We start from the raw sequence: 27,900 nt of genomic DNA, 5'->3' as shown, positions 1-27,900 counted from the left end.
CTCACTTAAGGAAAAAAAGTTCTATTGCTTAAATAAATAAGTAAATATTTTTAATATAAGAAAATGAAAACTACTTATGCAGTTGAACAGCCCATTTTGCATGAGGAAACAGATATCCAAAGAGGTGATCTGACCAAGTGACTCCAGGGAGGAGCCAAGAGTAGTTAGTACATTTTCTATTGCTCGCTGTCGCTTTCCCTCACCAAATCCACCAGCTCATTACATCTAGGTGAAAACTGGAGAACTGACTCCACACACTGACTACGCCTCTTGCCATTGCCCCTTGGGGCTCCCAAAGTCCCAACAAAGTGCTGAGGTGTGGCCCGGCAGCTCCAGAGTGAGGGAAGGCATCTCCCCAGCTGGAATGGTGGTATACCTGGTCACTGTGGGCACCCTGTACCCTTCAGAGCCCTCCCATCTCCTCGGGACTATGGTCCAGATGAAACTTATCTTTCATCCATTATTTGACAGGCATTAAGACAAAGAAACACAACTCCTTCCTCTTTTTCTCTTTCTCTTTATTATTCTGTGGGTCTACAATGCAGACACCTATGCCTTTCATTTACATTTTAGGGATGCCTGCAACACAACAGAGATCTGGCAATGACCGAAGCTGGAGCCTGGCCACTGGGAAAAATGTAAAGAGAGAGCCACTCAAAAGCTAATCCTATATGCCAGGCTCAGTGTTTAGAATTTTGCATCCATTGTCTCCTTAAATCCCTGTAACAACTCTATGAAGTAGATAGTATTCTGGCATTTCACAGACAAGGGAACCTAGGCTCAGAACACTGAAACGACTTACCCAGGACAGAGAGCCAAGTGGCAGAAACCAAATTAAAAGCACGATCTCTCTAACTCCAAAACGTATGATCGAAACCACCATGCCAGGGCTTTTCAAGTGAGTTTCACATGATTTTAATTAGGTGTTTAGAAGAAAAAAGGCTTTGTGGAAATATAAACATGTTGAATGCCATTTAAACAGGTGTCTTCTCAGAGCCTCTCAGATGCAGTGTGTGTTGTGAATTGCCAAGAAGGGGCTAATGTACAACACTTCCTAAACATTTTTGGCTATGGAGCTCTGGTTGGGGAGCATCTGCCAAGACAAGAAACGCACATGGGAAAACTCTACCCTGTGTGTCACTGCTTCCCCTTGGTTCCTCCACTGGGCGTCTGTCCTCCAAGTTCTCTGTCCCATCTCTGGCTCCCAGGATCCCTCCATACGCTGACATACTTCTGTAGACTCTTTGGATGGGACTTGGAACCCAAACAACCAGGCTACAAGTCCACAGACTTTTTCATAAAGACAGTTTTTGCTGGGCCATGAAACTCTCTCCCTCACCGCCAAATCTAGAACCAGTGCGTGTTCTACAAGGCAGGCAATCGGGCCAAGCAAAGTGGTAAATGACCAGTGAAAGACGAGGACACCAGCTGAGGGGCCGATTTAAACATTAGCTGTCCCAAATCTGCCACTTTCCAGGGGTGTGAACCCATTAACTGTTGCTTAACCTCTCTCCGCCTCAGTTTCCTTATCTTCAGTAGGGATAATAACAGAGTCTACCTCATTTGAGAATGAAATGAGGATATCCATGTAATGGGTTGAGAACAGAGCTCGGCAAATAGCAAATGCTCAGATAATTGTTAGCTATTATTGTTGTGATGATGTACTGAAGGAGACATGCAGGAAAGTGAGCACACCTGTTCGATGATTTGAGAAACAGGCTGTAGTAACACAGGTTTGATGGAACCACTATCATTCTCTCCAACAGAGAGAGCTAGTCAGCAGGGTCCAGGGCTTGGGCATTACCTGGGGGTCCTGGTGGATCTTGGCGATGTCCTTCTCATAGCTGTCGATATACAGTCGAATAGTGGCCCCTGCACTCCCAGTGCCACTCAGTCGAAAGATGATGCGGGAACCATCTGCAAAAAGGAGCCGCAAGCCCTGGAAAAGATAAACAGAGATCATTTCCCCCGTTTGCTGGATGGGAGATTGAAGGCTAGCAAATTACAAGGGGTCCCTTTGGAGACTAATCGCATCTATACTTGATCAATCAGGGGACTAGATCCTGGATAAATGGCAGCAGCAGAGCCCTGGGAGCCTGGCCTTGGTCAATGTGTTGCCATATCCAAGCAATGGGGGCTGAGCTCATGAGGGAGAAGCATTCTCAGGGTCAGGCGGGATACCGGATCCCGGGAACACTGGGTGACACCAGGCCCACCCTTCCCTCCCCGCTCCATGTGATTTATGGACTAACCATTCCAGTTTGGAGCTTAATAAAGTAAATAAATAAATAAGCCACTGAATGCAGAAAATCGATCTCCACACCAGGAGGGAAACGTGGACAGAACAAGCTGAAACCTGAGCAAAAGAGGTTTCAGGCAGGCAAGAGGAAAAACTCCTTGCAGAACACTGATGGAGAGTCCCAAAAAGAGAATAGGAGGCCACATGCCCCAAGTGGCACCGACTGGCTATTTCCCACCCATCAAGAAGGATCTAGAGGCCAATCTCCCACTGATGCCTGAGGACCAGAGGTGGGTCCACGTGGGTGCAGTGCCAAGCTCAGGCCCCTCTCTCTGGGCCCTCTCCTTCCTCCTTTTCCTCCCTGGCCGCATCTCTCACCCTCAATAATCTCCTTGCATCAGAGGAAAAAGACTGAGTAGATAATGCACAGCCTGAGGTAAGCAGGATGGGCAAGACAGTTCTCTGAGGATGCTTCAGTGTTTATGACTTCTTCCATAAAGAGAAGAGTTTTGTATAAAGCCAAAGGCTGACCAGAAGGAAAGACACCACTCCACACCTGCTAGTGGTCGCCAAACCCCATCCAGTGTTTGCCATCCAGCAGTGGAGACCGCAGATGAAATACACAGAGGACAGCCCCAAGTTAGTCATCATGGCAAGATGTAGTTAATTCCCATTCACCATGTCGTGCTTTCTAGAAACACACCAGGATCGGTCTCTTCTCCCACAGCTTCCACTTGAACTTTCTGAATTCTTTGCACTTGACTGCAGATGCTAAATCTACTTCAGAAGACTTCCCCTCCTACCTGGTCCTCCATCTAAACACTCGGACTTTCTTATTCTAGAATGTGGACTTCTTCCTTACAGAGTAGAGAGAAGTGCTGGGGCTCATGGCGACACCCCTCCTGCACCCCACTGCTCCCCTCCTCCCTCCCAGCAGCTGCTGGATGCAATGTCGCGCTCTCTCTCTCTGAAGGCTCTACTACAAAAACCTCTGCTCTGTTCTGCTCTGCCACCCCCTGGGCCCCACCGCCCACCCTCCCCTCCCCTTTTGTACGCCCACCCCCTTCCTCCACCCTAGGCCTCTCTTTTTCTAGTTATCTCAGATATAATTTACAATCGCCTATACTGCACCCAAAGTTCTCACAGATGGTGAAAAGGCATACGGAAGAAAAACCAGTGTTAGAATTTTGAGAAAGGGAGACCCCAGGCACTGAGGGTCGATATGATCATGCTCCAACCACTATCTGCTCTCCAGAGAAAGATTTTAAATAAGCCTTGCACCCCGTTTCCTCCAAAGCCTGCCAGATGCCTTGAGAGGGACCAATCCAAAAATCAGGGTCTATCAGGAAAAAGCAAACTGGAAAGTTGTAAAAGAATCTGCAACTTCCTCTTTCTTATCTGTTTCTAAATTATTAGAGATGAGTCCATTCTGTGACGGCAACAACAGAACCAGAGAGAGGACCATGGGCCGAGTGTTTGTGAGAAGCCTGGAGAAGGGCTGACCCAGCCTGCAGCCTTGGTCCAGGGCACCCATGAGGGAAACCCTAACAGCGCTGTCTCCATCCAGATACGGCCAAGGTCTCAACTATGATGTTAGGGTTGGCCGTAAGTCACGTGCTGCAGGGTAATAACAATGAACGTTTCTGTGCATGGCTTATCTATTTCTCTTCTTTTTTAGAAATTGGAACATATCAGTATAATAATGACTCATGCTGGCTTTCTGCTATAATCTCTTGAGAGAAAAGAAGGAGGTTGATGCCTAAGGCAGCAGGTTAATTTTTTGGATTTTGTGGCTCCTTTCTGCACCTGCACTCAACACAACATCTTGCATATGAATCTAGAGGGTATAAAAACCCCTCTGGAGTCTATGTTAAGCATCGCAGAATGAGGTTCCTAAGAGGGGGTGTAAAGAACCAGGCAAAACCATTTCCCCAGCGAGTACATGTGCAAGTCATGTGTGATGCAGCCGAAAGCCTGTGGAGAAGGGTTACCCCAGAAAAACAGGGCAGAGGGAGAGAAATGACCACAAGGCCTTTTTCTGTTTTCCCCCTGAGATTTCAGAGATGACACTCTGAGACTTCTCTCCCACATCCAGGTAAATCTGTTCCTACCTGGTTTCTTGAAATGCTTCCATCCACTGGGTCACTGTACTCGAAGTTATCGACCTTCTCCACGGTGTAAACTTTGTCACCCACTGGGAACTGCTTCCCCACAAAGGAGCGATCAGATATCAGGGCCTCCAAGTCTTTCATCATTTTGTTGGCGCCCTCAGCCTCCACCTCCTCATAATCGTACCTGGAAGAAGTCACGAAGTTGAGACCCACGGGCTGACTTCAGATCCCACCAACGTACATCCGCACTCTCTCCATCATCCGCTTGGCCCTCTCCCAAAACCACCTCGCTTCAGAAGAGGCTGGCAAAAAGATGAGCCGTCAGTCCCTGGGGACGGAGCAGCCAGGGATGAAAGGAAGGGATTGGAGGGTTTCGGGGAAGGGTTAGGAGCTTTTCTGCAGAAGAAAGCTCCAAGAAGCTTCAAAGGCTTTGGAGAGATGCTATCTAACATTTAACCATCACATCCTGAGGACGTAGAATTAAAAGCACTGTTATCTCTCGGGAACTGTGCACAAAGGAGCACGTGACTCAGGCAACTTCTCTTTCAGACGCCCAGAGCTTCTGTGGGATCAGTGCTGGCGCTGCTCCCAGTCTGGGACGGGCCTGAGGCTGCTGAGATTTTGGCTAAGGAGAGTTCCAGTCTCCACAGGAGCTTCCTAAAGCAAGGCCAAGTTTTCAGTGACCAGATGAAGGAGCCAAACCCCAACTCTTTACAACTGGCATGCCTCCGTCCTTTCCTGTGAGAGGAGATTTTAATCCAAACTGCTTTGGGTTCACCCTGACAGAGCTGACCTGGCATGGATGCAAAAGGACCAAGACAAACCTAGGCAGTGGGGCTCAGTTGGTTGGAGCGTCGTCCTGTGCACCAAAAGGTTGTGGGTTCGATTTCTGGTCAGGGAGCATACCTAGGTTGCGGGTTCCATCCCCATCAGGGGCGCATATGGGAAGGCAGCTGATCAATGTTTCTCTCTCACATTGATGTTTCTCTCTTTCTCCCTTCCTCTCTCTCTAGAATAAGTAGGCATGTCCTCAGGTGAGGATTAAGAAATAAATTAATTTAGTTAATTTTTAAAAAAAGGACCAAGGGGGGGGAAAAGTGCATCAGAAATAAAATTTTATGACTACTCTTTTTCCTCCAAGAACTATTTTTGACTTCTTTCTCAGGAGGTGAAAGACTCTTCCAGGATGCTTTTCTTGACCTCGTGGCACACACCCTCTTGAGAGGGTTATTTTGTAGAGGCTCAAGATAGCAGAGTCTATATTTATTTGCAATAGTGAAACAAATATGATATGCGCAAGATGACACCTCTGAGACATGAGAAATACCAGAGAATGGAGGACAACCGATTCTGGCTCCAGGATTCTATGAATCAAGGACAGCAGTCGCCTTCATCTTGAAGTCAGCTCTTTCCCCCAGTTAAAATGATAAACAGCCAGAAATTACAACCAGGTGTTTGTGCTTTACATCTGTGACCTTTGGGTGTTCAGGGGAAATGTTCTATAAATCCTAGGCACAGAGGGGTATAATGGAAAGAATCTGGGCTTTGGAATCAGACAGAACAAACTATGAATCCTCTGTTGGTTACTAACTGTGCGACTGTGGGCAAGTTGCTTCCTCTCTCAGAACCTCAGTCGCCTTATTAATAACTGTTTTGAGGCTGACATGAAGCAATGTGTGTGAAGGTGCCTAGAACTTTTGTTCTACGAAAGTGGACTATGATGGAGTCTTAACTAACAATCAATGCAGGTTCTACCCATTTTATTTGCAACATTTATTGCAATTCTTGGTTAGCAGTTATTTGAAATTAATTCTAAAATAGTTTTTAGATGGAGACTTTTAACTCATTCAAGAGTGACCCTTTTTCTAAACAACCTTCCTAACATTATTCCGCCTTGGCTATTGTTTGCTTGTTAACTCATTCATTTGTCTATTCAAAGTACATTTACAGTGTCAACTATGAGTTAGGTGTCTGGAGGTGCCATGGAGCACAAAAACAGACGTGGTCCTGCTTTCGTGATACTCTATGCTCTAGAGAGTTCATGACAGCTGTTCTGAATTACCAGGTTTTCCCGGTTCTTAGAGAATGGAGATCCTTGCCTTGGTTCCCAGGGCTACTGTGTGGCAGTCATTACTTATACCTTCCACAAAAGAATAGCTTAAAGGAAGAAGAGAACAATGAACTTGTCCAGAGCTGGTCAAAGAACTCTGATGAAGGAGGCCAAGTTGCTTACGGTGGAATTCTTTTTTTGACTATCCAGAGATCACAGACCATGAGGTGTGTGATACATTTTTTCAGTTCTCTAGTTTAGTTCACCTATTTTATAGAAAAGGCGACTGAGATCCAGAGAAATTACAACTATACGTTTTTTACAGATAAACAATTAACCTACTATCTTTGTTTTTCATATTTCCTTTCCTTAATTAGAGGCACAGGAGAAATTTTCTTAGGTTTTTACACATATTGGGGGAAAGGCAAATTGAAATTAATGAAAAGCACTACTGGTAAAAATAAATAAATAAATAAATACATAAATAAATACTTTTTAAAAATAGAAGTACGCAGGGTACAGAAGAATTACTGAACATTCTAAGTATTTTGTTCACTGCTGAATCTCTAGTGCCTGGTGGAAAGCAGGTACACAGTCAATATTTGTTGAATCAATGAATGAAGTATTGACAACTACACAGCCTTCGGGGACCAATTTTAATGAGTCCAAAAAGTTAATTTGGACTAAGCATAGTCATTTCCATAATTTCAGAAAAAAGTTCCCGTACTTTTAGTGCCCCAGAGTTTATAAAACACTTTTACCTTCATATTTCATTTAATTCACTCAATAGCTGGACTGTTATTTCCATTTCTACAAATGAGAAAACTGAGTACAGAGAGAAGTTAAATGACTTCCCAATCTACCAAGGGGCAGAAATAAAATTTGAATCCATTTTTCTGAATCTAAATCCAATGCTGTTATCACATCCACTTGATAGGTGCATTTAAAAGGCTTAAAAAAATTTTATCCTTTTGAATAATGTTAACTAAATTTTGCGAGCCTCGTTCTTTATGGATAACGTAAAGACTGACTTCATCCTGGCCCTGACCGAATTATTTTTAAAATCCCCAATTGGTAGAGGTGGGATGAAGTAGAGTTTTATTATCAGTTAAAACAGGAAAGAAGTTGTATGTGTGAGAATTCTCTCTGCTCACTTCCCCACCCTACCTCCTACCCAGCCAGCCAGGCTGTGGCTTACCTAGTGAAGAAATTTCGGCCATACTTTTGCCAGTGATCTTTGAGAATGTCCTCCACACTCTGTTTGCGGGTAGCTAGAATGGAGAGCCAGGCAAGCACAGCCCAGAGCCCGTCTTTCTCACGAATGTGGTCAGACCCTGGTGTGGGGAGAGCAAACAGCTGTGAGAAATGTGATTTCTCCAAAATACTTGGGAATAAACTCTACAGTAAACATGTAGATCCAGCCAAAGAGTTCATAAAACTTTACTGAGAAACTTGGGTACACGCAAGGAATCACATATTAAATAAAGCAATATAATATTGAAAAGAAGTTGATGTTTCCCAAATTAATTTAAAATTTTAAGGCAAAGGCCAATAAAAATGTCAGTGGAATAATTTGGTGCAGTTTGATGTATCAATGATAAAGTATTATTAATGTGAGTGGTAAAAAAATAAATCTTATGTAAACAGAGAGAATGAGACCATTATACATTTTCAATAATTAAAACAATCTGGTAGCTTAATAGAACAAAATGAAGTACCTACAAAGAGACCTAAATCTATATGAGATTTGAATATATGAAAAAGGTGCTGCTTCAAGGTTATAGGAAAAGAATGGATCACTTTTTTAATAGCAATTGGTTAACTAGCTAAATACTTGCAAAAAATTCAGTTTTTTCTCCCCTATAGAACACCATACCAAAAAAAAAAGTACAGATAGATGACATATTCAAATGTCAACACTGGAAACCTTTAAATACTAGAAAAAATATTAATGCTTTTTTAAAATCTTGGAAGTGATTAAATACATGTAAATTCAGAATTCATAAAGGAAAAAATCAATGTATTTGTCTACTTAAAAATTAGCATTTCTATCAGCAAAACTATTATAGATAAAATAAAAAGATCATTTACAAACTTAAAAAAACACATTTGCAATACAAAGTATATGTTTAATATACTCAATATAGAAAAAAATCTTATATTTAACAAGAAAAAAGCAAACCTTCAACAGAAAAGCAGGCCAAGGATATAAATACGCAATTCACTAAAGAAAAAATACAGGTTCCCAAATAAATTAAATTAAAGTTAAGACCACAATAAGAAACTGCTACTTGCCTGATGAATGGCTACAGATTTTAAAATGACAACACCTAGTATCAGGGGAGGGGTAAAGGAAATGAGGTTCCAACATGCTGCTGTTGGGAGGGGTACAGTTCTTCTGAGAGCAATTTGGCAAAAAGTATCAAAGCCTTAAAAACGGAACTATTGTGAATCCAGCTACTCTAATTTTAAGACATCTTTCCTTAACCAATAGGAATTTGGTCAAATAAGTTATGGTACATCTGTCTCCTGCTAAAGTCCTTGCTAAAATCTTTACCCAAAGTAACAAATTGACTCCTTTGGATGTGGTTATATGCATAGAGACCCTTTACCAAGAGCCTGATGTGGAACACAACTCTCATTTTTTGCCATTAACTTCCTTATTCTAAAAAACGCAGACAAAGTTGAGCTCTACTTTCTGATTTTGAGTAGGACTCCATAAGAACCCTCTCTACTAGTGCTTTGTATATTATCATGGCTTGAATTATTTATGTGCCTGTCTGCCTTTCTTGACTCCCCACTGGGTCTTATTCCTCTTAGAACCGTCAGAGTATCTAGCACAATACTGGCTAAGTAGTAGGCATGAGGTAGGTTTGCTTCCTTCTCCTCTTCATCCTTTTAGACCCAGCTCAAGTATCCTCTCATCTCTGAGACTAGCTCCCAGCTTCCCAAGGCAGTTATGAGCTACTTTCTCTCTCTTTTCCGAGAGCAACCTACTCAAAACATCTGGTGCAGCCCCATCCTCCTTGAGCATCAAACATCTATTCATAAGCCTTTCACCCCACCAGCCATGTATTTCTTGGAGGCATCTCTTATTTATCCTTGTAACTAAGGCTTCTAATTAACATGAAATATGGTATAAATAGCCAATTGTGAAGAAGTGCATGAATAAATTAATCAATTAATTAATCTACATTTTCTCTAAGTGCATAAAAACATCCACATTTTCTTTCAAAAGATTTTCTCAATAAGTTACCGCTTTTAGAAACAGCAGTTCTTAAAACTGGGTGCTGGTAAAACTAGAGATATTAGGTGAGATTTTTAATGTGTTATATAACATATTTTGGAAATGTTTACCTAATTTTATTATCTATAGACTTTTATTTGCCTTTATTGCTCTTTCAAGGAACAAAAAGTTAGCTCTCTGACTCTTAGAGCTTTTGCAAATAATGATATGTTTTGGCAATAGTTCATCTGGGAAGCAAGATCCTGGCAGCTTCCCCATTATACTGAGAATTCATCACAGAAGCATATAGGTTGGAATTATTTGTCTGTGCACTCTTGAGGTTTTTTTCTTCCTTCCTTCATTCTTTTATTATTATTGTTTATTTTGTTTTAGGATAGACTGAAAGTATAAGCAGCAATGTTCCTTTGTTCTTTTCCTGCTCTAAATAAAGAATTTAGCTTTCTTTTATGTGAAAATGAAAAGAAAATCTAAAAATCTTACCCAACTCTGATCAAGTTACTTGAGGATAATTAAGTCACACACCTAATATTATAAACAAAATAACTGCCCTGGTGTATTTCTAAAGCTATTGGTTTTGTTTTTTTACAATTGTGGTAGTTAAGGTTCAATGGAAGATGCTTCGTACTTTAAGAGTCAGAAAACCTAAATCTGAGACTCTGTTATCTAGAAGCTGTTAAAATCTGGACAAGTCACTTAACTTTTCTGAGCTTCAGTTTCAACTATAAAATGGGGATAAAGCCACTTTTCTCACACAATTGTAAGACATTTGTGACAGAGAGTGGAAATATTTTATAACTGTTAAGTGCTACATAAATGTGAGACACCATCATGAATAAGGGAACAAACCAAAAACATTTAGGGAAAATTAAAGTTTTCCACTGCGTTATTAAGTTTTCAAAAATAATGTTCTTTAACTGTACATATTGGGGAAGAAAATGAAAGAATACCATCCAATATGCTCTTTTCTCTGGGCAGTGGGATTGTCATGTTTTCCTCTTCTCCCTTATCTAATTTTCCTGTTATAAATGTGAATTACTGGTACGATTTTTTTAAATTAAAAAATGTAAATACAGCCAAGCTCACTTGACTGTGAGAAGAGGGAGAGCACTGTCAGGAAGCGCCACTGGTCCCGGCTGACACAGTGGCTGCGGGTTTCGCACAGGTCTCTTCATACCTGGTCCCGCTCAGGGACTGAGCGCACGGGAATTCTGCTCTTTCAGCACCCTCACCCACCTGTCGCTTTACTTCGGCCTAATCAGCACCTTGTGATAAGTATAAACTCAGCTCAGTCAGGGCACCTTCTGGGTCTCAGCCAAGAAAAATGTCAACCCCTGCTCAGGGAGCCAAAAGCTAACGGTTCAGGGATTAGGTTCCATTGACAATGGGCATCTCAGGAGGGACCCGGCTCTTGCCCTCTCCAGGCGACAGGCCTGCGGATGGGGAAGTGGCAGCTAAAAAAGAGCTACACGGAGTTCCCTGAAAGCTCTAGCGTCTGTCTTTCGGTCTTTCTCTCTGTCTCTCTCTCTTTCTCTGCCCATCTCTATCTCTCCTACAGTCTCCTAAACATGCTATTCTCTCTGCCTGGAAATTTCTACTCCACACGGACCTGGCTAACACCCTCTGCAGTTACTTTAAACTTCATTCAGTCCAGCGTGCCTTCCTTCTCACCCTTTGTGCAAATTCTATCACCATCTGTCTCTTCTCACCCCGCCCTAGATTAGGAGTTGTCCCTGGCTGGTGCCTGGCACACAGTCAGCTCTCAATAAGGCTTTACCCAAAGAACGGTCAGACCCCAGTGACTGGCTGGGAAGTTCAGCAGACCCGCTGTGCCCACAGTCCTGTCCTCCTTGGCTTTCACTGCACAAAGGACTTCACTCTGAAAGTCCAGGTAAGCTCCTCAGGAAGCCTTATCCAGATCATACCAGCCCTCATGGGGCTCTGCCCCAGCCACCCCCAGACTGTCCACTTAGCAATCGATCCCACACTGCCTTGTGACTGCCCCTGGAACTTCGTTTCCTTTGAAGAAAGGTAGCAAGAGTCTGAGGAGCAGGAATTGTGTCTCAACCCAAATTCCATTTTATACTCAACAAATACGAACTAGTGCCTTCCATGTTCCAAGTACAGGTGAAAATACTGAGATGAGTAAGACACACTCCCTGCCCTCACAGATGAGCTCAGACATGCAGGTGAGGGAGACAGACGTGCAGGTAACAGTTGCCCTGAGTTAGCTATAATTAGGATATTGGCCTAGCTTCACTGGCGTATTCTCTCTGGGAACTCCAGAGATGGGATACACTACCCTTCCTGTGGGGGCTTTACCTACAGGGAAATGCACTCAAGAGGTATGCAGATTAGAAGGAGAGGGAACTAGATAGAAAATCTGATCCTCTACACCACAGAAACAGGTTAGGTGCCCTGAGTATAAAGCTTCCAGAGCATCTGTGCTTTGCCTCCAATCACTCTGCACACTTGTAATTACCTGGCCAGGATCTGGCTTCCTTCCCCAAACATGGACTCCACAGAGCCCTCCCCCAGGACAGCACTGTGTCCCCAGAGCATCACCCAGCATCTGGGATACAGTCGAAGCTCCGTAAATATTTGAGGGATGAATTGATGAAAAGAAGGACAAACATGAAGAGTTTCAAAAGCAGTGACATTCTATTCTATTCAGTGACTTCACTTTCTATTATCTTCCCAATTTCCCAGTAAGTTCAAGGTGGGACAGAACTGACCACTTTGCCCTCTGCCGTTGTGTATAAACATGTACATCCACATGGGGGGGAATAACAATGCACCATGAGCTCAACCAAAAATAACAGGCTCACACTGTCTAGTTCCAGTGCCCATTTCTGAGTCCTGAACAAGAAAACACCTTTATCCCTGGCGTTTGTAATGCTGATGTCAGGAGAAGTGTCCCAGCCTCTGTGGCTACGATAATCCAAGGCTGTTTCTCCAACATAAACAGGCTAATATATAGTTGGTAACATTAGTAACATCATGGGCTGGGTTTTTAAATGCTAGTGGTTTGTTTTATACGGTGAGCCAGTTCTTCTGAAGTCTGACTCCTATGCACCTCTTTGCAAGTAAACTTCGCTTTGTCTTTTATATAAGCTCATCTCTTCTCACAAAGACCTTGGGTCCCCAACTCTGGACTGTGGAGTGTAAGTGATGGTGAGTCCCCCTGTGATTTGCAAGAGGTGGGGTGGGGATTCCCCACTGAGGTGGGTGTTTAAGCAGAAGAGCGTTGACTAGTTACTTATGAATTCAGCAACTCATAGGAAATCACATCAGGTGACTTTTAAAGTCCTTTCCTTTCTAACACCAGGATTCTATCTGTATAAATGGAGGGTGCCAAGGGAACAGTGTGTTCTCTCATTCATTCAGCAAGTGTTTACTGAGCACCTATTATGTGCTGGGCTTTATTGGAGGCTCTGGGGATATGGTGGAGAACAAGACACATGTGACTCCTGTCCTCATGGAAATTACAGTCTAGTGGAGCCAACAGACATTAATCAAATAATCATAAATAATTGTTAAATGACAGCTGTAATATGTGGGGCAAAGAAGTGTGTGGTGCCATGAGAGCCAAAAATCAGGGGATTTGACCCACTCTGGAAAGTCAAGCAGGCTTTCCTGAGAAATTGCCTCTGCTCTAGCCTGGAAAAAATGCAGAAATAAATGACCCTGTGCTCAATTAAGCTATAGAATTAAATATTTCAAAGCTTGTAGAATCTCTAATGTCAACCCTGAGAAACTGTAAAGGAACTGTTAGAAACACTTGCCATTAAGGGACATAGGAGGTAGAAATTAACTCCTATAAGCTAGGAGACCAGAAGTTAAATAAGTTCAGTTGCACTCATTCACAGCAGTGGAGGCCCATGGCTATCCAGTCTGGTTTCTAAAATGTTTAGCACAGAAATATTACAGAACAATTTTCTTATTTTCAGAGAGAGAGAGAGTTTGTGGATGTTCTCATGATGCATCCTCTCTTTGAATAAAATAGATATGTAAGGGAAGACAGAACCATGGTTGCACTTAGTATTTGTTGAGTGGGTTAACAAATAAACAAGAACAAACTTTCACAAGGAATAATTTAAAGTCTAATACTCGAGTTTAAAGAAATCAATTCCACAAATGTAACATGGGAAACTTTTCTTGGCAAATGCTCCTGAGCAAAAACTTAAAGGGGTTTAATTATCTATAACATTATATGGGCCAAACAGTATTATAAAATATTCTAAAAGCTAACATACATGAAAGTTATGTCAAGCCAAATACAGAGTACAGTTCTCTAGAAATAATCATCCCACTCCATTCTTTACCTGCCAGGTCAACCTTGGAGGATTTGGGCTCAGTACTGGACATGATTTTCTAAGAGGAGCATTTGTAAACTTGGAAGCATCCAGAAGCTGGGCTTGGGTATATAAATAATGCGAAGTGAGGGTGGCCTGGAGAAGAGAGAACCTGAGGGCTGCCTTCCAGTATTTGCAGGTATGTCACATAAGAGAGGAGCATCCTGTGCTATCCTGTCTTCAGGCCTATTCCCAGCCAGTCAATACCAGGGACACCTAGTTGGCTCCAAGGGTCTGACCCACCTTGACCAGTGATTCCCACATGGGTGTGTGGAGCAAGACATTACCAGATATACCATAAAAAAAGAGATGGGCAGTTAACTATGTTTAGCTAAAACTGTACAGACAGGATTTCTTACAGTAGAATGTTTTGGAATCTTCAAGTGCTGCTAATACCATTGTGAATCGCCAAGAGGGAGGTGTATGCAAGTTTCCCAATCTTCATTGAACTCAGAATCCTCTCATGGAACTAGTATTCTTCCAAACACCCTGGGAAACCTTGTTCTAGACTTTTCTCTTTCACTAGCCTCATCATTTGAAATAGGTACATGGTATAAGGAGTTAGAAAACCAAAGATTTAGATATAGTGTCTGCCTTCAAAGATAGCTTCATCCATAAAGAAGAGTGATTGGTACCAAGCTTGCACTGGGTAACACTAGGGGGGATTTGATGGAGAAGACCACATCACAGGTTTATTGGGTGTTCAATAATGTCCTGCCCAGCCAGGCGTGGCTCAGCAGTTGAGCGTCGACCTAGGATCCAGGCAATCGGGGTTCAATTCCCAGTCATGGCACATCCCAGGGTTGCGGGCTCGATCCCCTGTCGGGGGCGTGCAGGAGGCAGCCAATCAATGACTCTGTCATCATTGATGTTTCTCTCTCTCTCTCTCTCTCCCTCTCTCTTCCTCTCTCTGAAATGAATAAAGATATATTAAAAAATAATAAATAATGTCCTGTGGAGTAATGCAGCACCATCCATATTTTATGAGGTAGGAAAGGACTAAGCAGTGGCCTTGTACTCTCTGACCAAAGACCTAGAACCTTGGGGAATCATCCAGCCTTCTTTGTGGAAACTGTTCAATGCCACAACCCATTCATCTTTCTTAATTCCCTCCAATTCTATCAAGCCAATTCATTACCAAGAAGTATTGCCACTCCCTTGAGGATATTAAATTGCTTAGAACTTTATAAATAGTTTTCTCAAAATTTCCACTCTACCTCAGGACTGGCAGGAAAAGAAATGAAATCAGCATTCTATTCTGTTCAACCTCACATGAACTGCAACTCAATGGCAAGACTCACCAAACGCTAGATTTTGATCTTTTCTTTGCTAAAGAATGGAAGTAGAGTGCTGAAGGACCAAGAAGACTGGCCCTTTTACTTCAAAATATTGGGTAGAGAGAATAGGAGGAGAAGAAATATAGCCACTGAAGTACCTTGCAGCGCAGCTGGAGACTAACACGTGGGAAAGGGCCACACACTGAAATGGATGTTTGGAAAGAGAGATTGATGTAGGTAGGATGGGGTAGTAGGGAAGGCCACAGAGGTGGGACGTCAGGCAGGTCAATATTGCACAGGCAAAGGGGGGGAGGGAGAGCACAGAAAGCGGGGTTTAAGGGTATTGGGACACCCCCCAAACACATCACATTCCATTCTTTCACTGTATCACAATTTATACATTCATCCTCCTGGTTAAGAACATCGTTTTAATTTCTTGATCACCTAGCAACTTAGTCCCACCCTAATAGTCTCCCTTCATTTAACCTCAATAAATCACAACTCATTGCTATAGAAAACCTGGGCCTATTAAAGAGAATGATTTAATGCTGTGCTGAAACGTTCCCTTAAATAAAAATGAAAAACTGACTCGCTCCACCATATTTCTTCCCAGAAATGAAAACATTTATAAAGGTTTCCTTGACCACTGGGGGAAGAAAAATATGTTTATCACTCTGTTTAATCCCCACAGACTCAATGACCAGGCTGCCGAGGAGGCCCCCAAGCTTCCTGTCTCGGTAGATGTGATCCTCCTGAAAGTAAAATTAGCCCTCCTTGGCTGGATGTGCTCATGGCTTTTCAAAGTGATGTGTACACTTCACCAGGGTTGTTATAAATAAATTGCATCTTGATTTAGGACACATCAGCTCCCGTTGCTATTTCAGTGCGGCCTTCGCCGTCTAAGCTTTCACTGCAGGTAGTGTTTACAGGAAAGAAAGGGGTAGCGCAGGGCTGCACACTTACCAGTCCCGAAGCTCTCCTCCCCACAGAGGGACAGTTTGCCTGCATCCATCAAATTCCCAAAAAACTTCCAACCAGTGGGGGTCTCATACAAAGCGATCTTTGTAGCATTAGCCACCCTTCAAAGGCATGAAATCAAAGTTACATCACAGCAGGACTGTTAGCATAGCCATGTGAGGGATGGAAAATAGCAACCATTATTGTAATCAAGGGTCCCATTTAGCATCGCTCAGACGTACACACAATTCTAAGATTGGTGGAAAATCGTAAGAGAAAACTTGTGCACAATGGGCTATTCTATGTGGACTCCAGGGAGGGGGTAAAAGAGGAAGAAGAAAGAATTAATTCAGCTCACTGACTCTAATATCTTAGAAGAAGAAACAGGAGCAAAATGTGCAAGGCTGTTCGGGGGGTTATTTAAACGCATGTGTTTTGGAAACAGTCAGCATCTATAACCACTCTATAAAGAAAAAAGAATGACGTTTTTGATGTACTTATAATCACAAAATAATAGAATAGGTCTAGGAGGTGAGTATTTTACAGAGAAGGAAACGCACAGAATGTTGTGTGATCAGCCCAAGGTCACACAGCCAGGAAGCCCAGCTGCCTGCTATTCAGCTGCCCAGTCAATGTTCCTTTCATTTCACCAGAAGGCCCCGCAAGGTCAGTGCCCAGCGGGCTCTCCCATTTGTATCAGCTTCATCCACACTGGCCCCCTGCCCCCTCCAACACATCTTTTACTTTTCCCTATATATCTTTAAATTATTTAAAACCTTCTGTGACTTTTTTTTTAGATGTCTTTCCCTTTGAACAGGAGAAGTTACTACATTTCATCTAGTTTTAGTGAAATTTGCTTTCCGGAATATTTGCCTTATTGCTGGCAAAACAGTGTCATGTTTCGATTCCAACATTTGAGGGAAATTAACCTATGATTTTGAAAACTCTGAAAGCACAATAAAATTTTATCTGGGTAATGAGGTGTTTCCATTGTGATTCTATATGTGGAATGTCAGTTTTTCCAGAAGTTGGAATTAAACTGTTCTTGGATGACACAGAAGGTATTTCAGGACCTGACAGTTCTAATGTACAATGTGAGGCCACACACCCGCTCACGACTTCAGGAGGAGGAAGCAGAGGCAGAAGCCCTGGGTTCTAATTCAAGCTCTGATTTAGCTGTGAGGTCCTAGATGAGACTGCTAACTTCTCTTTTGGTTTCCTCTTCTTGAAAATAAGGACTGCTGTGAGGGTCAACTGAGATGGTGAATGTCAAAAAGTACCATGTAAACTACAAACCACTCTATAAATATGTCATTATTTTCTTGTTAGCTGAAGTGAGCACTATTCTGTAACACACACACACACTCAGACCCACAATAGGAAACTACTGCAAGGCCCAGTGGTTAGAAGCAAAGATTCTGGGTTCAAATCCTGACTCAGCCATTTACTAGCTAGGTGACCTTGGGCAAGTTACTTAACTTCTTTGGCCCTTTTGTTTTCCCACCTGGAAAGTAGGGCTTATATAGCATTTACCCCATGGGGTTGGTCAGAGAACTAATAACTTAAAACATATCAAGTACTTAGTGTCTAACACAAGGTAATGCTCCATAGATATCAGTTATTATTACAAGAGCCTAGACGTGCACATTCTGCTTTCCTACCTGGTCTGACTTTTTATTCACTCACTTGCTCTTTACCCCTCATTCGGCAAACATTTCCTGGGCACCTAACATTCTAATTAACATTCTTCCTGACTGGTCCTCATTTGTTATTTATTACTGATATTTTACAATAGTTTTAGATGTGATCTTATAATCTACCTTAAAGCCTTTATAAATGAGGTTATATGTAATAAGTAAACAAATAAGGAAATCAGAGATATCCACTGTTTATTGTCGCTGGATCCTTTCTTTCTTATAAAACCTGAATGTATTTTTTTTTAAACTATTTGAGCTTTCACTTTATTTAGATTTTGAATAAATGAGCATTTACTGTGTTTGTATGTGCATGGGTATCCCATGAGGGAAGGATAAGGAATGTTTCCTTGAAAGTTCTATTGAAACATTGATCTTACTTCAAACTGCTCTTTCCCCACACTCTGCACACTGCTAAAGGGAAGGTGTTCTTTAGAATGATGTCTTGGCTACAGTGGGAGTGCAATCCATTCATTTATTCATTAACATTCAATCATTCCTTTTTTTTAAACCTGTGTGTTTGCGTGTGCGTGTGTACATGTGTGTGCACATGCGTGTATGTATCCCCTATTATCTATGCGCTGGGCACACTATGGTCAGGCAGAGCTTAGGATGGTAAATAAATCAGTCTTTTCACTGTGGAATTTTGTAGTCCAGCAGGGCAGACAGTCAAGTACACAGGCTATCAGCACACAGTGTGGTAGGTATGTGCTGGGATGGAAGAAGTACAGGGCGCTAAGGGGTCAGAGAGCCAGGACATCTAACCCAGAAAAAAACTTCACCCATTCCTTCCTAAAATAAGCACTTATTTAGCACATACTACACATCAGGTGCCCTGGCTGAGAGGGGAGGAAGAGTGTTCCAAGCATGGAAAAGGGCCTGCTGAGGGGCAAGAGAACGGAGAGACTCACCTGTCCAGGGCACCACTGGTGGGCATGCTGCGCGCTAAGCCGCGGACCCCGGTTTGCTGGAAGTACAGAATGCTGAAGATATTGGCAGCAATGACAGCCACGGAGTCTGAAGGGTTCACAAAGAACCCGTGCTTGCCCAGAATCATGTTTCGATCCTTTGAGAGAGGGAGGGGATTCAAAGAAAGAGCTTTTAGTTAAGCTGTAGAAGAAACCAAACTATCTTACATAGTGGAGGGGATAAAAATTTAAATTATAAAACTTCGAACTGATTCATTTATTCACAGTGGGTTCTAAACACTGGATTTTGTTTCTAATGGGTCTGTACAGTTCTGCTGGGCCAAAGAGCTAAAACTGTTTTCAATAAAAGTGCAAGCACAAACTCCTCAACCAAACACTCTGTTCCCCCTCTAGAGCCCAGCAGACTTTAACCTGCCAGACCCTTTCCAAACTCTGGAACCAAACACCTCCCTCCCAGAGGACAGGAGAGGTAGAAACAAGAATGGAAATGTTGGCTGTTTATACAATTTGGTAGGCCTATCCGGGCTTCTACATCATGGCCTGTCCATTTGGTGAAGGACCCAACAAGACACGCTGCCACCTTCCCTGCTTCCTCGGTGCGTGGCATACTGGTGCCTGGCAAGAGAAACTCCCCTCATGCACTGCTGCAGATAAATGCGTTGCAAAATAGTGTCAACTATGAACCTTTTCCATTTCTCCAAATTTTGATATGGGAAAATTTAATTTTTAGGAAATAGTGAAATCTAGCTGATGTTAAAGAACAACAGCGACAATAAACATATCTTTTTTTCAATGAGGTAAACATGTAGTGCTTATGATCTCTGAGATACCAAGGATGCAAACCTAAAACACATTTTCTCCTTGTCTGGTATAGGGTTCGCCACTGTAAATAAAACAGAGGGTATCAAAAATATTAATTATAAAGAAGGGCTAAAAGATTAGTTCTCTCATTATAGTTCCATCATTCAGCTAATGTTAATGAATGAATGGGGATATTATATTTCCAAAATCCTTTCCAGAGACTGCGTAAGTAACTAGCTGCTAGTTGAGGGTAGAAACCTATCTTAGGATGGGGATCTAGAACCCAGCTCATGAATCAGTAGTCATTAGATCATAACAAAGCCCGAAAAATCCTGCCACTCCTGGCAAACATCAATGTCTGAAATTTAAAAAATGAGGGCTCATTTCAAGGACTCTTATTTCTGTTTGAGAGAGTCTTCTAGTAATTTAGCCCTGACGCCAGGTGCAATGAAAGATCTTTGACTCTCACTCACTAGGTCCACAGGGTCCAGCAGGTACAGCCCACCTTTTCCCCCCCTGTAGGATCAGGCCTGGCCTGCCTCACAGTTCCGTTAAAGGCACTTGTACCCACCCCATCTCCATCAAAGGCAGCCCCAAAGTCATGCTCTCCGGTCTTCATGGTCTCCACCAGGTCAGCTGCATAGGTGAGGTTGGGGTCAGGGTGGTGGCCTCCAAAGTCCTCCAGAGGGATGCAGTTGACGGCCGAGTTTGCAGGGGCGCCGAGTTCTTCGCAGAGGATCTTCTTTACATACGGTCCCACGACTGTGTAAAGCATTAGATGAAGAATCAAAAAGTAAAACTTATTAAAGTCTGTGAGGGTGGGGGGACAAGGTGGAGGCGTTCTGGGGAAATGGCACGAACAACAATGAGAACGTGCACACTGAACTCAGGGGCTAACGGAGACATCAGCCTGGCTGGAGTGGAAGGTTCTATGAGAAGGAGTAAGGAGAGATTAGGTTGGAAAGGGTGGGGACAGTTGATGAAGGAAAGAGTGGGGAATTAGGCCCTGCTACACACCTGTGTCAGATGCTCCTCAACTGTTTTCTCATTTGGTGCTTGAAAAAGGCCCACAAGGTGGGACAGCTTAGTGTTTGAGAGCTTGGACTCTGGAATCAGAGTGCCTGGGTTCAAATCCCAGCTCTGCCAATCCCGTGCTGTACCATTCTGGGAAAGTTATTTCATCTCGCTGTGCCTCTGTCTACCCTACCTGCAAAATGAGGGTAATTATAGTAGCTGCCTAACAGGGTTAAATGAGTTAATAAATATGAAACACTGAAAACAATATGGCACATGTTATAAATGTTTGCATTATGATTATCACCTTCAATTTATGGATAAGAAAACTGAGGTTCTAAGATGAAGCTATCTGCCCAAGCTTATACAGTAAGTAGGAGTGGGAGCTGGAATTCAGAGCCCTAATCTTTCCACTCTAACAAGCTATCTGACAAATTGATTTTAAAAAGTCAGACGAAAACACGAAAAACTAGTCCCATACTTTATGGTGACATCTAGTATAACTACCAAGAACGTTCATCTCTAAAACCATGAGAATGTGTTTTCCTCAAGGAAGGTCCTGACACCATGTCACAGAGATCAGAACAGAATAGAATGTGTATCTCCTATTAGGGGCCACGTGTTAAGAGGGCTATTGACACAACACAGAAGGAGATCGAGGCAGCCAGGACTGTAAGGGATATAGAAACAGGGGCATTAGAGGAACAACTGAAAGGCCTGGAGAAAGAAATCTACTTCGTGACCAGCTTCTCTCAGCAAAGACTCCATCATAAGTCCCATTCCTGAGCCAACCCAGACTTCTCATTCCTCTAATGTGGCGTCTTCAAAATATAAGACTTCATGCATTTGCTATAGCCACTGCCTCACCTGGAAATGACCATCACTTGATTTTCCACCACCCTCAATCTTTCTTTCATAAAAGCTCAATTGGTTGCCATTTCTTCCAAGAATGTTTTTTTAATACCCCCTCATCAAACTATGCCGTCTTCCACCCCCCACCCCCTCAAAGAGAACACCTGAAATCTATCTAACCCTCATTTTGCTGGCTTCCGAGCGTTGGTTTTTTACCCATCTCATCTCCCCAAGCACTGCAGACTCTTTAAAGGAAGTTACCTGCTGAGTCCCTGCCTACCCGCCAAGCATACATGTAGTAGGTACTCAATACATGCCCAGTGCATGGTTTGAAAAGATAGAATAGCTTTTGTCTGAATAAGGAAGTATACCCAGCGCGGCTGGAATGGCTTCGCTGGATGAGCATCATGCCGTGCACCGGAGGGTTGCCGGTTTGATTCCCAGCCAGGGCACATACCTGGGTTATGGGTTTGATCCCCAGTTGGGACACGTACAGAAGACAACCAATCAGTGTTTCTCTCTCTCTCTCTCTCTCTCTCTCTCTCTCTCCCTTCCTCTCTCTAAGCATGTCCTCAGGTGAGGATTTAAAAAAAAAAAGTAGACCCATTCTGTGGGACTCCAGTGCCACACAGGGAGGAGTTCCAGGATGAAAGATTCAGCCCTCCAGGAGGTTTGCTAACCCTGGTTATGTAGTATTAACAGAAGGCTCTGAACAGCATCATCAAAAGGGTTCAAGCATAGGTAGAAAGTCTTTCCCAACCAGGCAAACAGCTGGATTCCAACAGCAGGGGAAATCCTGCCACTCAGAGATTCCAAAATTCTAAATCATTACAAAACAAATGAACCACCTAAGTGCTCAGGAATTTCCATATTCCTACATGCAAGAAAGCTTCATGGTTCGGGTTTATAATGACAGCTGTCATCTCTACTGACCTGGCCACAACCCACAGAGGAAGAAGAGGGAGAGACACACATCCTGTTGTTCCTGAATTTAATCCTGGGCTTGCTTACCTCTTCTAAGAAAAGGAGCATGTGGGGGCAGGCGAGCGGGGCTGTGGGGCTCAGGAATGTGTTTGCCAGGTCTAGTAAATGACCGAACACCCCCTTGGAAATAGGGGGGGCATTTAGGAAGAATGTAAGGTATTTTTGGAGGGACAGGAAGAGTCCACAAACACACCTGCATATGGCACGAGCCTGATGCTTAATGGGGACACACTGCCCTTCGCACTACCTTACCACGGGGAATGTCTCTGCTGTCTTTGCTGCATACGATTAGGTTTTTATCTGTGTGGATACTGCTGAAATGGTTGCAAAATAATTGTTTAAAAAAGCCAGAGACGGAAAAGGACAAGAACCACATGATTTTACTCATGTGTGGGATATAAAACAAAAGGCAACAAACAAACTCATAGACACAGACAAGAGTACGGTGGTTACCAGAGGGGAGGAGTGGGGTGCAGAGGAGAAGGAGGGTAGAGGGGGTCAAATACACGGTGACTGAAGGAGACTAGGCCTGGGCTGGTGGGCACACAATACAATATACAGATGGTGTGTGACAGAGTTGTACACCTGACACTTATAAAATGTTATTAACTAAAGTTACCCCAATAAACTTAAATTAAAAATGATGGGGTAAAAGCCAGAGATAGTCTTAAGAAAAGACTTCTTAGAGCATCATGATGCACAGAGCAGAGAGCAGCTTTGCATCTGAGAGAAGGGAGTGGAAGAGAAGTGGCTCCGTACCTCCATGCATGGCATCGATGCGGATCTTCAGTCGGTTTGGACCAGAAAGCAGTTCTTTCAGTGCACTGAAATCAAAGATGTTTCTCAGCATTGCAGCATAAGCTTCCACCGAATCCACAATTTCCACTGTGGGAACAGGCAATATTGAAAGATGGAGGAACTAAGCACATTTGGAAATGTTATCCTCTGCAATGATTACGCTGCTGTAAACATGCCATAGCTATGTTACAAAGCCAATTACTGAGCAGCCCCAAGATGCCAGGACTGGTACACGATCTTGAATTCAATACTAACTACATTCCTGAGAGGTTAATGATACGAATCCTATTTTGTAGACAAGGAGGTGCACGGTCTGTAAGGTTAAATCACTTGTCCACGCAGCTGGGATGGAGCATACAGGGGATTTTTGACGGAGGTTTGCCTGGCAGTAAACTCTGTTTTACTGCCACACTGATTCCCTATCCATCTCCATGAGGAGTGTATTTGGGTGTCACAAATAACAGAAAATGTGGCACCGACTTTCCTTTCTTTTTTCCAGGCCCATTGCCATCAAGGCTTCATGATAAAAAGCGGGGAAAAATATTTTTTAATGAATCACTTTCACATGCACCACTGAAGAAATAAAAGAAATATAAGAACTCAGTATTGTTGGATTTTCAGGGGTCTGAACACTTTTGAGACATTACGAATTTAAGAAATTCTCTACTTGTGTTTTCTAAACCTTAAGCATGTCTTCAAGACGTAGCAAAGCACCATCTTCTCTTTGTTAGGATGCAACTGCCAGTTCTTGATGGGTGGGTTTAAACAAAAAAATGCATCCCATACATTGTGGTCCAGAGGGAAGAACACCCGGTACAGCAAAGTCAGAATGCAAGTCACGATGCTGACCATCTCATCCTCATTTGACTAATATGAGTAATTTCATAAACATGTACTCCATCAATAGCTGTAACACCTTGACTTTTAACAACAAAATGTTCACCACTACTGATAAGATAGGGAGTTTCAATTTAGCCCCCAAAATGGTCTAATTTAATTTTACTGAATATTAGGGCAGGAAAAAGAAAATTAAAACCCAGGCTTTGGAATCATTCACACCTCCTGTGAGACCTTGAGCCTGTTACTTAAACTCTCTCAGCCTTTTTTTTCTCATCTGGAAAAGGTACTGCCCTCACAGGGCTACTGAAAGAATAAAATTAGATAATCAATGGTAAGAGCTTGGCACATAATAAAAGCTCAATAAAAGTTAGCTATGAATGTAATCTTACAGGTCTTCTAGCCAAGTTCACTTTATAGGTATGGAAACTGAGGCCTTGAGATTTGGAAATGACTTACCCAGGGTCACACTGCTGATCAATGCAGGGCCAGAGAGCCCAGGTCTCTAGACTCCCAGACCCAATTCCAGACCTGCTAATTAATGCATGCAAAGCTCAGTGACCACAATCTTTCTATTAAAACCTGCAAAGGCAAATCCCCCAAGTTGAACTAGGAGTGGGCAGGAGGAGTGGGAGTCGTTGGCAGGGCGGTAAACATGCCTGTGAAAGGTTTGAACTTGTTTTCCAGGTCAAACTGCTGCTTTCCCAGAACTCCAAGGTCTACTTTCAGGTCAGGGCAAATTGCATATTCTTCGATTGTCTTGCTGATTTGGAAAATCTTATCAGTTACCGCTTCAGGAGCAGGACCTGGAAATCAAACAGCAAACAGTGGGTTGCTTTGTGCAGCTGACATGTAAATACAAAAAACACAAAACTCATCAATCAATTCCTCTTCACTCACACATCTGCCATTCATTTCATCATCCAGGCAGCAAAGTATCAGGATTTTCTAAAGGAAAATTTCTTGTTAATGACCATCCGTGCATGGTTCCTCACACTCAGGTACAGCAGAATGAGAAGCATTTCATTTACACCAAAAGGAAACAAAGAACCCTCTTGCTAAGGACCAGAACCAGAACCCTGGCCTCCCAAGGCATTGATTATTGGTTTATCCTATTGAACATAAAATTGACTGTCCTAAAAATGTCAGCAAACTCACCCCCATTGGAAATATTGAATTTGATTCCAAAATCTCCATTGGGCCCTCCAGGGTTGTGGCTGGCTGTCAGGATGATGCCACCAATGGCTTTGATCTTTCTAATGATGCAGGATACAGCAGGGGTGGAGAGGATTCCATTCTGTCCAATAACCAAGCGGCCAATCTAGAAGAAGAAATCCAGAACACACACTTTCATATCAATACATCCAGAGCTACTACACAGAAACACCATACAACAGGCAGATGAACCAAGAACTATCCTATTGGACCAGGAAAGGTGTTCTTCAATGAATTTTTACAGCTTGGGTGGTTATTATTATTTCAAAGTAGAATATTATTGTTGTTGTTGAATAATATTATTACTGAAATAGAATCATTATTGTTGAACAAAGCCATTCCTTCAGATAGTTTGCTCGTACTTTGCAGTTTTAGAATAGTGTATGAGCTGGGGGTACTGTAAGACTCTGGCAAGAAAAAATAAGAATATGCAAAACAAAGCCTTTCCAGACCAGGTTCATAATCTGGATACTGAAGAGTATGAGAGAACCCACATTTTTATCCGATTCCATTTTCAGTCCACATTGGGAGAAGACCATGAGTTCAGCTAGTTAAAGAAATTCTAACCCAAAGAGAAGACTTCTGTAAATTACAATGTTCGGAAAAGTAAAAAACGCAAACTTTATATGAAGACTACTATAAAATGTATCTTGTAATTTATGTTTCCAGTTGAGCTTGGATTTCAGTACAGTACCATGTCAGGGTTCCCTGAGTCACCTCCGGGTACAAGGCCTGGAGTGCTGGGAGCTGCTACTGGGTAAACCAGTCAGAACTGCCCTCATGAAAGGGCTGCCAGTAGTACTTCCGTTGCATTCGTAACTCACCTTCCCATGCTCTCAAAGATGGTATCAGCACAGCTCCTAGATCTTCCTTCACTAAAATGATAGTAATTTATATCTGTTTCAACATGACCCACATGGGACCAAAATAAAGTTCTGTTCATTGCTCTGACATACTTGGAGAAGATGTGACTGCTGCATAAAAAGATTTATAAAGTGAGGAGCTGGTACCCTCCCTCCATGCTCCCTTCTGAGAGAAGAAAGGGATGGGGAAGTTTTTAAATTTTCCATTTGTTATTTTTCTTTGGCCCCACCAGAGATAAATATGGCCGAATGAATGAATTGATGGTAGAAGATGTGTTTCTTATGGTGAACATGCCAATGAGATACCTGGATTCATTGGAAAGTTTTTCTGGGACTCTTCCCTTTGCCACCCACCCTCCCAGAGGTCACCCTCCCATAGGTCCCTGCCTTATAATTCCACCCCTCCACTACCACCCACCTCCCAGGAAGCAGCTGGTTCAATTTCAGTCACCTCTTGGCTCTCATATGTCTATCTCTGAACAATTTTTGTTATACTAATATTTTAGTTATATCCTGCCTCCCTCAGGAAGTTGTAATGATCAAGGTACGGGCTGTAAGCAGGCTCCTTTATAAACTAGAGAAACCTGAAGATGGTGTGAAATCAACAGTATGATTATTACTGAGCTGCAGAGAGCTTTCCACAGCCCATGGCACTTTCGATTCATTCTCACAAGTGCTCCTCCCACTGTGTAGATCAAACAGCTGAGGTCAGAGTTGTCATGATCCTGCCCATTTGTTCAGTCTTACATCCATCTAAGAACAATAAGAACAAGCAATTATGGAAAGGTGCTACAGCAGACATTGGGATAGATAACATGACAAGGTCACATGGCATCCAGTGGCAATAGCTGGGGAAAGCATTGAAACTTCCTGACTCAGTACCGTGGGAATGGTGATATCTCACACTTCCAGCAGTTTCCAGGTATGGTTCTGATGAGAATAAAAGCCAATGGCTGAGGAGTTCAATAATTTCAATAGGAGAGGCTTAGAGATGGCAACTTAATCAGCCAGAGTGGCTGGTGGAGTTAGTTATTTGGAAAGTGTATCTGCACATCAAGCACACTGACTTTTACTTCGATTTTGTATGTATTTGGTGTGGAAAGGGAGACGGATAAAAAAATATTAAGCTATGCCACCCTTAATTCTGCCATTCCTTATGGTGATAGCCACAGTCAGTAACGGTCTAAGACTGAGGGGACTACACCAGGGGGTAAGAGTAAAAAGGAAAGTTGAAAGAAGCAAGGGAAGTCCTTAGTAGCTTCTGTCTCTTGGGCCAAAGAAGAGGTATAGCTGGCCAAAATATCCCCTCCCAGAGCAGACCCTTTCCCACGAATCACCCTCAGGAATATTAATTCTCCACGTGATACTGGGGACATAGTATTCTATTAGCCTCCTTCCGTTAAGGAAGTCTGAAGCATTGTAACAGCTCCTGACTCAGTCGCCTCTGCTTCTCTCCCACCTGTACCCCGTGGCCCTACCCTGGCTGAATCGATCTTACCTCCTCAGGCCCAACAAGCTCACCTTTCTAAACTGTAGTTCTGTGTCCCTCAACTCAAAAATGTTCCCTGTACCATTTGATCCAGAAATTCCACTTCTAGGTATAGACACAAAAGCAAGCTGAGACTCAAACAAATAACTTATACACCGTATTCATAACAGCATTATACACAGGCAGTTGCC

The 27,900-nt window shown here is 42.8% G+C and overlaps 1 protein-coding gene across 2 annotated transcripts in view; it reads right to left on the bottom strand.

The window, feature by feature from the left end:
- The window catches only part of PGM1 (phosphoglucomutase 1), a 46,572-nt gene that overhangs the window by 1,142 nt on the left and 17,530 nt on the right, over window positions 1–27,900 (bottom strand). For both annotated transcript variants that reach the window (XM_016208430.2, XM_016208438.2), the window contains exons 2-10: window positions 25,301–25,463; window positions 24,802–24,948; window positions 23,267–23,392; window positions 20,229–20,419; window positions 18,839–18,993; window positions 16,240–16,355; window positions 7,599–7,734; window positions 4,351–4,534; window positions 1,805–1,939 (exon numbers count right to left, since the gene is read on the bottom strand). In XM_016208430.2, the coding sequence (XP_016063916.2) occupies window positions 1,805–1,939; window positions 4,351–4,534; window positions 7,599–7,734; window positions 16,240–16,355; window positions 18,839–18,993; window positions 20,229–20,419; window positions 23,267–23,392; window positions 24,802–24,948; window positions 25,301–25,463 (1,353 nt within the window). The remainder of the gene's footprint in view (window positions 1–1,804; window positions 1,940–4,350; window positions 4,535–7,598; window positions 7,735–16,239; window positions 16,356–18,838; window positions 18,994–20,228; window positions 20,420–23,266; window positions 23,393–24,801; window positions 24,949–25,300; window positions 25,464–27,900) is intronic.

The sequence above is a fragment of the Miniopterus natalensis genome, chromosome 9 (genome assembly GCF_054644295.1).
Source record: "Miniopterus natalensis isolate mMinNat1 chromosome 9, mMinNat1.hap1, whole genome shotgun sequence".
In the NCBI taxonomy this organism is placed as follows: Eukaryota; Metazoa; Chordata; class Mammalia; order Chiroptera; family Miniopteridae; genus Miniopterus; species Miniopterus natalensis.
Note: the sequence above shows the minus strand (reverse complement) of the source record. Positions and strands in the feature narration are given on the sequence as shown.